The sequence below is a fragment of the Corvus moneduloides genome, chromosome 6, assembly GCF_009650955.1.
Source record: "Corvus moneduloides isolate bCorMon1 chromosome 6, bCorMon1.pri, whole genome shotgun sequence".
NCBI classification, from domain to species: Eukaryota; Metazoa; Chordata; class Aves; order Passeriformes; family Corvidae; genus Corvus; species Corvus moneduloides.
Genome location: NC_045481.1, coordinates 44,820,251 through 44,834,667, shown reverse-complemented (window position 1 = coordinate 44,834,667; position 14,417 = coordinate 44,820,251). Strand labels below are relative to the sequence as shown.

The 14,417-nt window shown below is 40.6% G+C and overlaps 1 protein-coding gene across 2 annotated transcripts in view; it reads left to right on the top strand.

Moving 5' to 3' along the window:
• The window catches only part of LRP5 (LDL receptor related protein 5), a 135,652-nt gene that overhangs the window by 66,000 nt on the left and 55,235 nt on the right, over positions 1 to 14,417 (top strand). For both annotated transcript variants that reach the window (XM_032113562.1, XM_032113563.1), the window contains 2 exons: positions 2,914 to 3,310; positions 3,788 to 3,959. In XM_032113562.1, the coding sequence (XP_031969453.1) occupies positions 2,914 to 3,310; positions 3,788 to 3,959 (569 nt within the window). The remainder of the gene's footprint in view (positions 1 to 2,913; positions 3,311 to 3,787; positions 3,960 to 14,417) is intronic.

Here is a 14,417-nt window from a genome sequence, read left to right as displayed (position 1 = left end):
ATTTGATGGTCCTCTGCTTCACACTACTTGTACTTCAATATTATGATTGCATTAATACAGTAGAAATTTGGAAGATAAGGTCGGCATAGACTTGAGTGCTGTCAGTGTCTGAACAGCTTCTGTGCTGTTCCCTGAGTATTAACGACATCTCTTGGACCCCTCTTCCCTCTAGGGTATGTTCCCATGAGATTCTTTCAAGAAGATCACTGAAGAGATCAGTTGTCTCTTTAGGACTTTACTCAGGACCCTGCTTCTTCATTGCAGGATCCTATGCTGCACCATCTCATGGTCACTGCAGCCAAGGCTGCCCCCAACATTCATATCCCCAGTCAGTTCTTTGTTGTTAGTACGAGGTCCAGCAGCACATCTTTCCTCGCTGGCCTCTCTGCCGCTTGTGTTAGAAAGTTGTCATCGGTGCTCTGCAGGAGCCTCCTGCACTGTGCTGTTCCTCCAGCAGAGATCGGGGTGGCTGAAGTCACCCATAAGAAACAGGGACTGTGACTGTGAGGCTCCTTCCAGCTGTCTGTAAAAGGCTTCATCCGCTTGCTCCTCCTGATCTGGTGTCCTGTAACAAACACAGAGGTTCACCCTTGCTGGTCTGTTCTTTAATCCCAACCCATAAACTCTTGACTCGCTCATCATCCTCCCTGAGACAGAGTGCCATGCCTTCCAGGTGTTCTCTTCAGTAAAAAGCAAATCCAACAGCTCACCTGCCTCACCTGTCTTTTTAAATGTATAATTTAAAACTCTTCTGTGTTTGTGGAGCACGTAGATGACCAGATACATCCCCCTTTCCATTCTGAGTTTTGAGGCCTGAATTTTTACTTAACTTTCACTAAACAGTTTTTATTTTGACTCCCATAATGAAATATTTCAGAAGCATAGGAGCTAGACATAAAACCTTGTTACATGAGGTATTTGGTTCTCCTGCAGTTGCTGTGTTGTGATAATTTAAAATATCAAAATCTGGTTTATGTATCCTATTGTTTTTATTTAGTAAAGGTGCTAAAATCCAAGACATTCATAAAGCTTTTGAAAATGAATACTTTTGCTAGCAGTGCCTTCTACTGATTGCTGAGGCATGATGTTCCCTCAGCAGAAAGGTTACTAGTTTTGCTATGTCCAGAGAAGAGAGCAGAAGTTTCAAGCGTAAGGAACAGTCTTTCTGAAACCTTTGAAGTTAGAAAATCTATTGTGGATGTGTGATGGTAGATGTCTCTCTTGCTTTGCTGTCATGAATGAGTGGGCTTTCACTCCTCCCTTTTCTCCAGGGGGGTTTTGAGCTCCAAGTTGTTGTTTCTCTCGTTCTACCCAAGCCTTCCCTCAAAGTGGTGCTGTCCTTATCAAACCCGGCCAGCTGATGCTGACTGGGAGAAGTGTTCTTGCTGGAGCCCCTCCCTGTGCCCACACAAATGTTTGTGGAGCTGTGCAGGTCTGGTTGTTAACTTAGGCTGATGACTTTATTTCTATGGAGTTAGTTTTTGTTTGGATTAGCTCTTTGGTGTGGTTTGCAACACGCAGCCATTGTACAAAGCCATGCTGTGCTTGTGTGTGAGAAGGGGTGATACAGAAGTAAGAACAAGCAGCCCATGGCAAGGAGGAGAGCAGCACTGCTTTGTCCAGGAGCTGCAATGACTTGAGGTAGTTCAAAGTGTTTAAATTATGTTAAAATACTGCTCTTTTAATCTTTTTAGTTTCTGTCATTATAGCCTTGTGTCCTGAGCATTATTTCTTTTCAGAGCTTCTAAGATATTATGTAGAGGCTAAACCCTGACTTCCAAACCCAAAAGTAAATCCAGCACCCATAGTGAATGTGAATTTAGTTTTGTTGTACAATAAATTCAACCTCTGAGTCTCCAGAACTCCATAAGCGTGTCTGGGTGTGAAATATTTCTAGAAGAATATTCTCATGAGGATTTGAATTTCTGTTATTCTTAGTGGGCTCAAAAGATATGTCCCCATGTTGGCCATTTTCATTCAGTCTGAGCTGTTGGGGGGAACTGGAAATTGCCACCTCCTACTGATGTTTGCTGGTCTGAATGAAATACAACAAATGACTTTTATTCAGGTTTCCAGTTTTGGAGTATTGCTAAACAATAAAATTTCCTTGTCAGTTTTCAAAATACACAGCATCAACTTGGTAACAGAAGTAGGAAAAAAACCCTCATACTTCTCTTTTTGTACTGAAGCATGCATGGGTGGATGTAGGGAAACTTTATTAAGCAACTGCACATTCTGCTGTCTGTCCTTTTTTTTCACTAATAAAAGAAGCTGCCACTTCAGTGTCAGACAGCACTAAAGATGCCATTTGTCCTTGAAATATACTCCAAATTGTTGTTTGGCACCCCTTCCACAAGCAGGGAAACTTTGTGGTGGGGAGGAAGAATAAAGGAGAGAAAAGAGCACCAATCCTGTTACCTTAGAATTAGTTTGGCGTCCACTTTGGCCAAATGATAAATACTTGCTGTGGCTGTGACTTGTTTTCTTGTTGGACTGTCTGGAGCAAATCATTAATGGAGTTTGTTTACAAAATACTCCAGTCTTCTGTTAGCCCCTGTCATTTATTGCGTAGGGCATGTGTGAAAACTTGTTTAGTGCACTGATAGAGCTAGTGAGACATTTGGCTGAGCAAGTCTCTATAATGTGATGAAATATTTGGACCTGCACCCACCAAATTATTTTTTTTTTTAGATTCTAGAGACAGATTGCTATGGTCTGTACTAGTTTAGAAGGCTAGGAGAAATTGTCATCTAAAATATAACCAAGTCTATATTTTCATGAAAGTTTGATGTCCTTATTTAAGGAAATCTCTTCTTGTTACAGCAACAGTAGCAGTTCACAGCCTGCTGTGCTCTACTGAAATCTTCACGTCAGTAGCAATGGGAATGATGCCGTGAATGCTTTTCTCCCCAGGTGCTGAGGAAGTCTTGCTGCTCGCTAGAAGAACTGACTTGAGGAGGATTTCCCTGGACATGCCAGATTTCACTGACATTATTCTGCAGATAGACAACATCAGACATGCAATTGCCATAGACTATGACCCTGTGGAAGGCTACATCTACTGGACTGATGACGATGTCCGGGCAATTCGTCGGGCCTATCTTGATGGCGCTGGAGCCCAGACTCTGGTGACCACGGAAATCAACCATCCAGATGGCATTGCTGTGGATTGGGTGGCCAGGAACCTGTACTGGACTGATACTGGCACAGACCGCATTGAAGTGACCCGGCTGAATGGGACGTCAAGGAAGATACTTATCTCAGAAAACCTAGATGAGCCTCGAGCCATAGTGCTCAATCCTGTAATGGGGTAAGTTTTGTGTTTAGTGGTAGCCCTGTGGTAGCTCTTTGGATCCAGCTTGTGGTCTCCTGAAACTGAGAAAGTGCAAATTGCAGGATGATGTGTGTACTGTTTGTCAGATATTCAGAAAATGGCTGCTTTTCCCTTGCTTCATCCCTTTTATAACTGTGTACACAAAAGGTGACTTATAAATATAGTGTTCTTCAATGAACCTATACTCTGGGTGTTTGGTTGAATTTTCTTTTCTCTGCATCTTCAGTGTTATCCTAACTATGAAAGAATTGGGCCACTGCATATTTTCAATAGTTTAATTTATTTACTGCTCAAACTTAATATTGTCTTCACTGATTACAGTTTGAGTTGGCTTGTTTGCTGCTGTTGGGGAAGCAGAAAGCAGCACAGATCTTAACACTTTACTTGTTTTGCCTGTTGCATACATTAACTGTTCCCCCCCCTTTTTTTTTTTTTTTTTTTTTTTTTTTACAGCTACATGTATTGGACAGACTGGGGTGAAAGTCCAAAGATAGAATGTGCTTATTTGGATGGCTCAGAAAGGCGAGTTCTGGTGAATACATCCCTTGGGTGGCCTAATGGCTTGGCACTGGATCTTGAAAAAAACAAGCTTTACTGGGGAGATGCAAAAACAGATAAAATCGAGGTGAGTAATAGAGCCATACTCGGGTGCATTTGTAGAAAACAAGTGCAGTTCTCATCTGCAGCCTTGTGTTGGGTACATGTACCCATTTTTGAAGGAGTCTGTTGTTTCATTAATATTAAAATATTTAGCATAACAAGACATTTTTGAGAAAAAAGGAAGTACATTCATATGGTTCAGAAAACTTCTGCAAGAAATGTTGTGTTTGTTATGTCTACATTGCTCCAAGTGTAATTTAACTGCTTGAAATCTCAGGTTTTACCTGAGGCTTTTGCAACAAATTGGGACACTCAGGTAAAATTTGTTTAAAAGATGTTTTGGCTTGTCTGTGGTGCTTGGAACTGCTATCTAAAATTGCTGTATGCAGAAGGCTTAATGTGAGGTTCATGTACAGGAGCCAGTGGATGGAGGCTCTGGAAAGCCATATTTCAGGATGTTAATGATTATGTGGTGTCCAGATTTGTGGACAGGAAGTAATTTTTAATGTACCTATGGCTTTGAAAACCATGTAGGCAGTCTGCACCTGAATTTGAGGAGGAAATTTTCTACTTTGGCCTGTGAAATCAATTGAGTTTTAATGTTGTTTGGGGCAGTAGCGTATGCAGCATTTTTTGATAAATAATTTAGATAAATAAATTTTGAGGAATGACTGCTTTCTAAAGATTTTGCCCTAAGGAAGAGAGGAAACTAGACTGTCTGCTAGCTCCAGAAATTTAACTTCAGTGTTTGGCAATAGCTAATACTGAGTTTGACTACCAGAGAGATCCTGTCTCCCCTTACCTTTCAGCTTGCAGGACAAGGAACATTCCAGATGCCACCTTTTATAGCTGGGGCCAAAGTTGTGCCTTGTGTTTTATGGAGTTAAGCAATCTGTTCAGTCTGTCTCGCTTCACTGTCAGGCAGCAAATCCAGTGATACTGTTTGGTTTGACATCAAAGTCTAGGAAAACCAGAGAAACCAATGTAAGGGCTTTTTATTAACTCAGATTTTCTTTTGTGCAACTCTACTGGCCCTAATATGCACAAAACCTCACTGTATGGTGTTTGAGGTGGGGCATTTCCAGTTTCACTTGCTGCTGAAGTCATTCAGCATAAACTCATTTTCCCATGCTTGTGTTTTGTTGCCAAGAACATGCCACTGTAGCAGCAGCCAGTGTCTCAGTGATCTGTTCTGTAAGCGTATGTAGGTATCCACAGCTTGTCAGAAACAAAAATCGGCAGATTTCAAGTTGAAGATACATATGTATATCTTATACTATAGTTGACCCAGCTGGGTATTGGGATTTTTCTTTTTTCCCAGTAGGCACCTAACACTACCTTGAAGTTTGTTACTGGATAAATTTCATTTCTGTTAGCACCTAAGACCAGCATAAATGAGATGGTAGATAGTAAGCTCCAACTATTTTGTAGCTCATTAGGTAGCAATAGGAAAAAAAAGAAAAAAAGCTAATGTTTTGGGTGGTTTACTCTCTTGTTACACTGCAAGGAGGGAGTTCTTGCTTCACCTAAAATGACATTCAGATTTATGCTGAGTGCTCCTGAAGAAGGAAGTCTTCAACCAAGTGTTTTGCCCCTACACAGTTCAGAAAGTTGCACTCTGCAGCTGCACTCTGCTGCAGAAAGCAAAGAAGGTGCTGCCTTGTCTATGCTGAAGGTGGGATCCCAAATCACTGTTAGATGGTAATTGACAATTGCTTTCATCACATGGCATGCCTTCAACTGCTTTCCACATAGAAAAAAACACAAGAGTGAATATAGGTTGTGCATATTTGTGTGTATCTCTACTTGGTATTCTTCTCTGGTTTCTGGTATTTTAGATCTGCAGGGAGTCATCTTATTCTCACTGGGAAGGCCTGTTCGAATTTAAAGTTCCTAAACAGTGAATGAACTTTGTACAGCTTGGAAAGTTGATAGGCTGAAGGCATCTGTCCTGTTTTTCCTGGACCTCGGGTTTGAAATGTGCTATGAATGCCTCTGGGTGGGTTGGCTGGTTTGTTTCAGGGGTGGATTTGTTCGGTTCTGGTAACACGCTGTGACGTTACTTTTGGGTGCGCTCTTGCACAATTAGAAAATAATCTCTGCAGAGCTGTTGAGCCTACACCAAGCACCGTCCTGTACCAGGAGACTGTGTTTTATTTGTGCACAGAGAACTTCACAGGGTGAAAACAGCAGTTACCCTTTCCTGTCAAAACCCCTTTTCTAACCTTCCCATCTGCAGCATTCAACTGCGACACAAAGGGCCCAGTCACTTAGCAAGCAGTTTGCATCCTGAAGAAACCACTTGGCAAGGCTTGTCAAAATTTTGCGTGACAGGAGCCTACAGGGCTTTCGCTGCAAATTTGGCACCCTGTGGTAACATTGTTCCCAGGTTTTAAGTTTATTTTTTTTAATTACTTTGACAAAGTGTACGGCAAATAGAAAATAGATAGCAAATTTTGAGTCGTGTCTGTCAAAATCGTGTGTCTGTGCACACAGCTTCAGCTACAAGTAAGGGGCATGGATTAATCCAACTGAATTTTGGATTTTACTGACAGAGAAAAGTTACTTTCCAGGAACAAACAGCAGATTAATAAGGATTACAGGGTTCCAGCAGAGAGAGAAGCAAAAGCCCACGTGTATAGTTTCCTAATTCTCCTTTCAAAACATTTGTGGTAAGCCAGGTTTTCCCATGTATTATTTCTTCAGTATTTGCTTAAAGTGCCTAAGGTATAGTTGCATAATGAGCAATTACGAAATTTTCAGGTGCCTGTTATTACGTATGCATTTTAGTTGAGCTTGTGCAATATTCTTGAAATAAGTATTTGTCGGACTATCCCTTCTGTCAGCTTCCCCTCATCCCCCTCTTCCCTTTCCCTTCTGTTGACAAATGTCCTTCATTTGTTTTTTTTGTGGGAGATTCATAATCACATAACTGTCATGTACACAATAACACATCACATACAGTAGTTCTTTGCAAGTTTATAAGGTGTTTTAAGTTTAAAGTGTAAGTCAGCACCAGATGACAATCAGGGAGCTCATTGAAACTTCTTTCCAAGATGCAGTTATGTGCTCTGTCCTTGAAATTTCAGGAAACAATTTTTATAATTAGTGTGTTGTTGATCACATTCTGCATAAATAATGTAAAAGGATATTTGTAAGAGTTTGTAACTTAAATATAGGGGTAGGATTTGTGGAAGTCAGTTGTACTGGGGAGAAAAAATAATCATTAACTTATGGCTGCGTTTTCTAAACAAGTCCAAGTATACTTCATGTCTTACACTTTATTTTCCAATCATTTTACCTAAAAGATGCTGTGTTTACTTTATACTTGAGACATTTTCTCATAACTGATACATTTTTGTGTGTGGTTTCTCTGCATTGGCATTTTTCACCAAAGGATTAAAAAAACCTATGTAGTGTAATAAACTACTTGGAAGATACTCTGACTGGTTTATTGAAACAGGCAAATCTCATAGGGAGATCAACTAATTTAAACTTATTGCCACACGCTAATTAGCTATAAAAATCTCAAAGCATTGTTTTTCTATAAATATAAATGTGTTTCAGAAGACCTATTTATACTTATTTAATGTAAATAATCCTCACACCACATATTTATATTAATATATGAGAACAGAAAAGTTAAATAGATCTAGAAGTAAGGAATGCAGTATCCCCTTAATTGAAAGAGCAGATCTACAATCTCAGATCAGTCTAAATAGGCAGGTGCATTAATAAAATCACTTTGATTTGTAATTGTGAGGGAGCCTTAATTTCAGTGGGATTTTTTTGGAACTTCTTAGTGACATTTGATCCAATTCAATTTAAAACTGTGGCAAAGAAATGTTATTAATTGAAGCTTACACTGTGATCCTTAGATGAATTAGATATATATGCATCTCCTGTATTTTTTACTACATCCTATGCTTTTTACTCCTGATAAATTTGTAAATTACATTGTTTCCCGCTGCAAGTGCTACATATCTGAAGTGATACGCATCACATGATGTTGACATACAATATGTTCATGTTGAATAGCACATGTCAGAATTGGGCTGGCAAACCATGTGTTCACCCCTGCTGTTGATACAGCTCTGTTCAGCAATGTATTCCTGCAGCCTGGGCTGCTCCTTTGGATGCTGCCACTTTTGGTTTCTCTGTTTGCAGTGCACTACTCTCCTGACTGGCATTAAGCTGTGTTGTTGTTGGAGTGACATGTGTGCATGTTTATGGCCACTGGGTATGTTTTTTGTTGGAGATTGTCTGTGTGGTTTGTGAGTGTTATATACCACTGTGTTCTTATTAAGCTGAGGTAGCTGTTAGGCCTCTGTATTGCCCTGTGTTTAGCTTGAAGCACCAGCAAGCATGAATGCTGTTGTAGGAGGACGGGGATTTTTTTGTTTCACTTGAAAGGAGCTGCTTAGCAAACTTTATCACATGAGAGCTCTGTTTGTAGCAGTGTCCAAAAACCTGGTGTATAACGAGCTGTCTTTTAAGCTTCTGGAGGGGAATAATCTGTACTAGTGAGCTTGGGACCAGATTTTTACCAGGAGCCACATAGCCATTGTAGAATGGACAGGAAGAGTCATTTGGAGGAAGGATACCTTAAAATGTTGTTACAGGGTTCTGACAGTTCTTAGACTTTGTTACTACTGATGACAAATCAGTTCTATTTGCTTTTCCCAGAGGGACTTTGCTGGGATGGAACACAGACTTTCTGGGAGGGAAGAGAGCTGTATCTTCAACAAAAAGAAATTCTAATTCTACGAGATTATATGAGGTCTCACAGGGGTGTGCACTTGCAGGAAGAAGAAGGAAACTTGGCAGCCAGGGGAAGAGGGTCTTTTATTCTCTCTTATTTAGGAATCCCCACTCTCTCATCTGCCTGTTGGCTGTGTTCTGCTTGCAACATCAGCCTCATCACCAGATTTGGGGTCAGGAGTAAGCACCTCAGTTCAGACTCCCAGGGATGTTAATGGAGTCTCAACTTCCTCTGCAATTAAGAGTTTTCTGCCATGCATATTTGGAATGATCTTTCTTGACTGATTTGCTATCATAGAAATGATGCTGCAGTTTGTCCAGCCTTGTACACACCAGCCCGTAGTGGGGAACAGACTGCTGAGATGACATACAATGGTCTGTAATACTCAACAGGTCGGACTGATGAGTGATTTCAGATCTTAATGGCTTTTAGTGAATTTAAACTCTTCTGAGTGTGTTACATGTTTCTAAACCCTGAATTGTGGTTCAGGATTTCCTGATGTGATACTACCTCTTTCTGGAAAACAGAAATATAGCCAGCCTCTACCTGCCAACAAACAATGCACATATCAGGTTCAGGAGCATAGAGCCTTCTAGCTCCACTCTTCTAATTACAAGATCAGTTTGTCTGTGTTTTGCTTACTGCTTAGTTAGGCATTTCAATATGTTATTTTATACCTTGCACCACATGAGCTTTGTTTACTTCTAAGAGGACTTTTGCCAAGTGTGGGAGCTGTTGAAAGTCAGATCCAGTTTCACAGAATGAGATGCTTTATCAGAACAGAAGGGTCACACCTTTCTGCTCTAAGCTAAGTAGAAAGGAAGTGTTCACAGAGCAGAAAGACTCATTGACCGAAGGGAAGAAGATAAACCTAACGGAGGTGCATTTCCTCCTGTCCCCTTTCAGTGTTAGCTGCCAGGTGAACTTGTATCTGAGCCCTGAGCAAGTGAAAGGTATGACAGTGTTGAAGAAGAAAGTGTCTGTTATAAGGAACATATCCTAGCTGTGGCTGGTTCCATCCTGTGTTCAGTAGTGCTCTTGGAGACATATAAAACTTTCCATTCTTCAGCAGTCTTGAGAAAATTTTTTTCTGCTGTTCTGGGTGGGATGGGATGGGATGGGGAGTGCCTCTGCAGGTGAATGATGACCTAGCCTCAGTTAGTCTGGTCTTTATCGCCTTTTGGCTGAAGTGCAGCAGCCCTGTCTACAGGGGGTGTGGAGGCTTCAGTCCTCAAGGTAGGTACCGTGTCTCCTTGGCAGCATGAGGTGCCATGAGCACATTCTTAATTCTTTAAGCTGAGATTTCCCAGATAACTAACTACAAATCAAATTCAAGGTGCCAGTTCTTTTCCTCACAGCCTAGGCCGTACGTATGGAAAAGGCAGTTACATGTCTGAAGTGAAGACTGTTGTCTGGGCTACTGTTGAGCATAAATGGATTTTCTACAATAAAGGCGAATCTCTTCTGTAGTAAAGAGAATTTTTTCTTAGGGGTTGTGCTGAGTACTGGATTAGCCTTCTCTCTTTCCCCCTTGCCCAATTTTCATGAACTGAAAAACATCAAGGAGTTCTGTTTCTCTGTTCCAAGTGCAAGGTTCATATTAGTTGACCTTGTCTTCAGCATCATAAGTAACCAGAAATTCTCATCTGTAAAGAAGTAGAGCAAAACCAGGCTTGCAGCAAAACCCCATTGTGTAGAAGCATTTGTAGCAGGGACTTCTCGTCTCACCTAGATGATACAGGAGATGATGTGGCCTGTGTTAGTCACATCACTTAATGCACTAGTAGAAAACTCAAATAATGGTTTGATTGAATGAGATCCCTCCACAGGATGGTTTGATCAGGGATTCTCCTAAACTTTTATATGCCCTGTTTGGTACTGTATCCAATAGCTTCGAAGTGAAAAAATACACAGATATTGGCTGCTGCCAGTTTAAATACTCCTTTGAGTCTTTCCAAGCTCAAATTTGTACCGCTATGAACTTACATTGATCTATAACTATTTGTGATTTATTAGAGCTGCTGCATTGCCATAAAAACCTCTAAATCTTGTGGATTTATCCAGAAACTCTTTTGTTTTGTACTACTCTTTTAAAGGGACAACTTAAAAAAGAAGCAACTGACAGGCAGCTTCTAAATTTGGTCTTTGTGGAGTGCTCAGGAATTACTTCTGTATGTGCAGCTTTTGCTGTATTTATAGAGGAAATCCTGAGGATGTATTAAACTACAAAGTTGAAGAATTATTTGAGTTTTACATTTTTGGGGCTCTCCTTTCTCCCTGAAGAATTATTTTAGGCTATCTGATATCTTCTTTTCCTTTTCCTCTTGCTAGGGAGAGAATTCTGCTTTACTTCCATGGCTGGGATCAGCTTCCTGTATTTAAAAGAGGGATTTTGTATGTAGTGGTACAAAGGCTTCTGTACCTATGAAGTGTGGAAATGAGCCCCCTTTAAGAGAACCTGATGTATATTCTGGCACAGAGTAAGCGTGTCTTTTTCCAATTGCTGAGAAAAAGTTGGCTTCTGTGGAAGTTGGAGTAACTTTGAGTTTGTCAGACTAGCAGGTAGGATACTTGAGAGGTTTTAACTTGGTAACCTTCTCGAAGTTGCTTGCTGTATTGTTTGCCAATAGCTATGAGTGATTTCCTTTGAATACCTTGTTACCTTTTATGATTTAATTTTCCTACTTTCTTCTGTATTTTCCTAAGAATAATGGTGAATTTGCCTTACACAGCTTGCCTCTAACCTAGAGGGAAGGTGATTTTTGCTGCCCAGCAGTTGTGATCCCATGAATACTGTCTTACAGCAGTGTTGAAGGACACTTGTTTCTCTGTGTTTTGGAGATAGTGGTGCCAATATGCAGAGTTTGCCCTATTGGGTAGGTTGGTTTGTCACCGTATTTTGCGAACTAACTTTTTGCTGGGAAAAAGTCCTCCCCCTGCTCTTGTGTGAACCCTTCCTTGGCGTTTAGTGACCTTAGGTGTGAGCTTTTCAAATGAAGACTACAGAGTTTTGTGCCACAAACACAAATTCCAGCCTCCTATTTCAGCTTTGTTGGGTCATTTTTTTTAAGGCATCTGCATTAGTGATGGTATTTCCCAGCACTGCAGAGCATCATATTGGACTGTTCCATCTGGATTGTCTTGAGCAGTGCTGGGAGGGCAGGTGATGGTACCACAGGTGCCTATCAGCACGAATTCCTGCAATTTTTGGTTATGAAACATGTGAAACCTGGATGCTGTAAGAAACAGGAAACTTGCCATGCCGGGCTGGCCTGGTGAGGTTCCCATGCTTCTGAAGAACTCACACTACAAATAAAGGTGTGGAACTTGCTTTTCATGCCACATCTTATTACTGAAATTTTGAAAGCTGGCAGTGCCGTTTTTAGACTCATATCATCCAGGCCTAACGAGAGAGAAATCTAACAGACATACATGACAGCCACCACCAGCCTACCCCAGTTCTCCCAAGATTGCCTGCAGTGGTGGGAAATTTTTCTGATAAATGTCGGTAGTGTGGATGAGACCAAAGGTTTTTGTGTCTATTTATCCTTTCTAAAAATTCTTCAGTGCACTGATGGGATAGCAGTCACTCAAAGGAAGACTTCCTTTGCTTGGCTTGATTGACCAGAGTCATTCTGTGGGAAAGGATGCTAACTTATTCTAAACTGAAGGTGAACCTTGCCTTTTTGTGAGCAATAAAGACATAATAGAGGCCCAGTTAGGGTTCAGCGGAACCCCCACAGCCATCTGCACACTTCATTGGCAGAAGTGGCTTTCACTTGAACTTGCATTTGACAAGTGTTTTCTGTCTCTTTCTCATTCAGAAGGGTCCTTCAAAGCCAAGTAATTGAAATGCTTTCACCCCTCACTCCTTTTTCTCCTTCCCCCAGACTTGCTTAAATTGCAGGGCAACTGGCACTCAGTGTTAAATGAGTAAAAATGCATCCACTTTCAAAGCTCGCACTTTCTTTCCCTTCCCATAGGGAAGTTTCTAAATAAAAACCCACCCTCTTTTCCACACTCTCCAGCACCAGCTTCATAAAGGACAAGTTGGGGGGAAAAAGTGTTTCTGTTGCAGGACGCGTTGCCGTTTTTCTCCCTCCCTCCCTCTTTTTTTTTTTTTTTTTTTTTCCCCTCCTCATCAGGCTGGACTTTTTGAAATGAAACACAAATCAGGTCTCTGGAATAAAAGGTTGTGAGTATGCCTTGTGGCATTTGGAATGAGGCTATTCACTGCCTGAATGACTATAAATAGAAAGCAAGGAGCTGCGTATTTCTCAGTTCAGACTCCCTGCAAAGAAGCGCCCTTCCCAGTTAAAGGGTGACTTTTTGAAAGAAGCCTTGTTCCTTGAGCTGAATTGAATTGCTCCAGGAATTCTTCTCCTTGCAGCTTGCATAAAAGGCGTTAATCTCTAATTTATTTCTCCTTTTAAAAGGCAGTGTACTCCATCATAAATGTATATTCTTAGCCATGTTGCCAGATATGCCTGTCTTGTCTGTACAGAGTTGCATGTAAAAAAATTCTGAGCGCAGAACATTGTTCTCGGCAATTTTTGTGCCTGAAAGCTTTCTTTTTGGCTCTGGGCCAGCTGTCGGCTCCCTTTTTATCTGGTATTCATTCTTTAGTGAGAAGGCTAAATTAGCAGCACTCAGGTTTTTGTGGCTTTTTTTTTTTTTTTTTTAAGGGATCGAGGAACAGAATGGGAATTGTGATTGATTTTTATAATAAAAGATTTGATTCTCCCAACACACTTGTGATGTTGCCGATGGTAAGAGCTCCAATAGGTTACTGTTGCAGTTCTGCAGACAATTTGTTTGGCTGATTTGGCTGTTAAAAAATGCTGATAAATCTCCCTTGTTGTGCAGTTATGTAAATTTAGTGCAATCATTTTTCTTCTGCCTCCCCTTTTCAGAAGGACTGTAGTATTGAAGAAAGAAACGTAGTAGATGGGAGGAAAATGTTTGACAGGTTTGTGAGTTGGCAGTGTTAAAGGTCCTAGCACTCAAGCTATTGGATTGGCTTTTTTTCTCTTTTTCACCCCTTTTTTGTTTTATTTTACTCTTTTTTTTTTCTTTTTCTCCTCACCCTTTTTCTTCCACCCCTTCCCCTTTTTTTTCTCCTAACACAGTGGTGTTTTTTTGAAAGCTGCTTCTTATATTCTCCTCAGACCTTTTGTTCCACAGTTTTTTCTACCTTCAAAAAACTAGCAAGGGCAGCCTTTTTCATAGTCTTCTTTTCCCTGTTCATAGTTTTTAAAGAATGGGTCTATAGATTCTTTGCATTGCTCTTTCCATTACTTATGGAAACCCAGTTGTGTGAGTGGTTTTTCTGTTCCTTTGATTAACAGAGGAATTAAAAGGCTGACAAATAGGGTTATTTTTTTAAAGCCTAGCCTGTGCATGGTTTGCAGTGGTTTTTGCATAAGTGCTAATGTAAAAATGAGAGCAACAGTGGACAGGCAGGAAATAAGGGGAGCAGTATGTCAGTGCTGTTCCCATTTCTAGTAGAAGGGAGGAGAAGCAGAAAAAGAAATGTGCTCTTCAGCAAGACCACGAAAACAGTTTTTAAGAGGTCACCAAGCAGACTAAGGAGATAAGAGATTCTGTAATATTTGATTTATTTGTAGTTTTCTAAATGGTAAACTTCTTAGCTTAAAACTGATGGTCGGTGTCACTCAATGGGGTTTTTCATAGGTGGACAAATGAATAGCTAACTTTGTA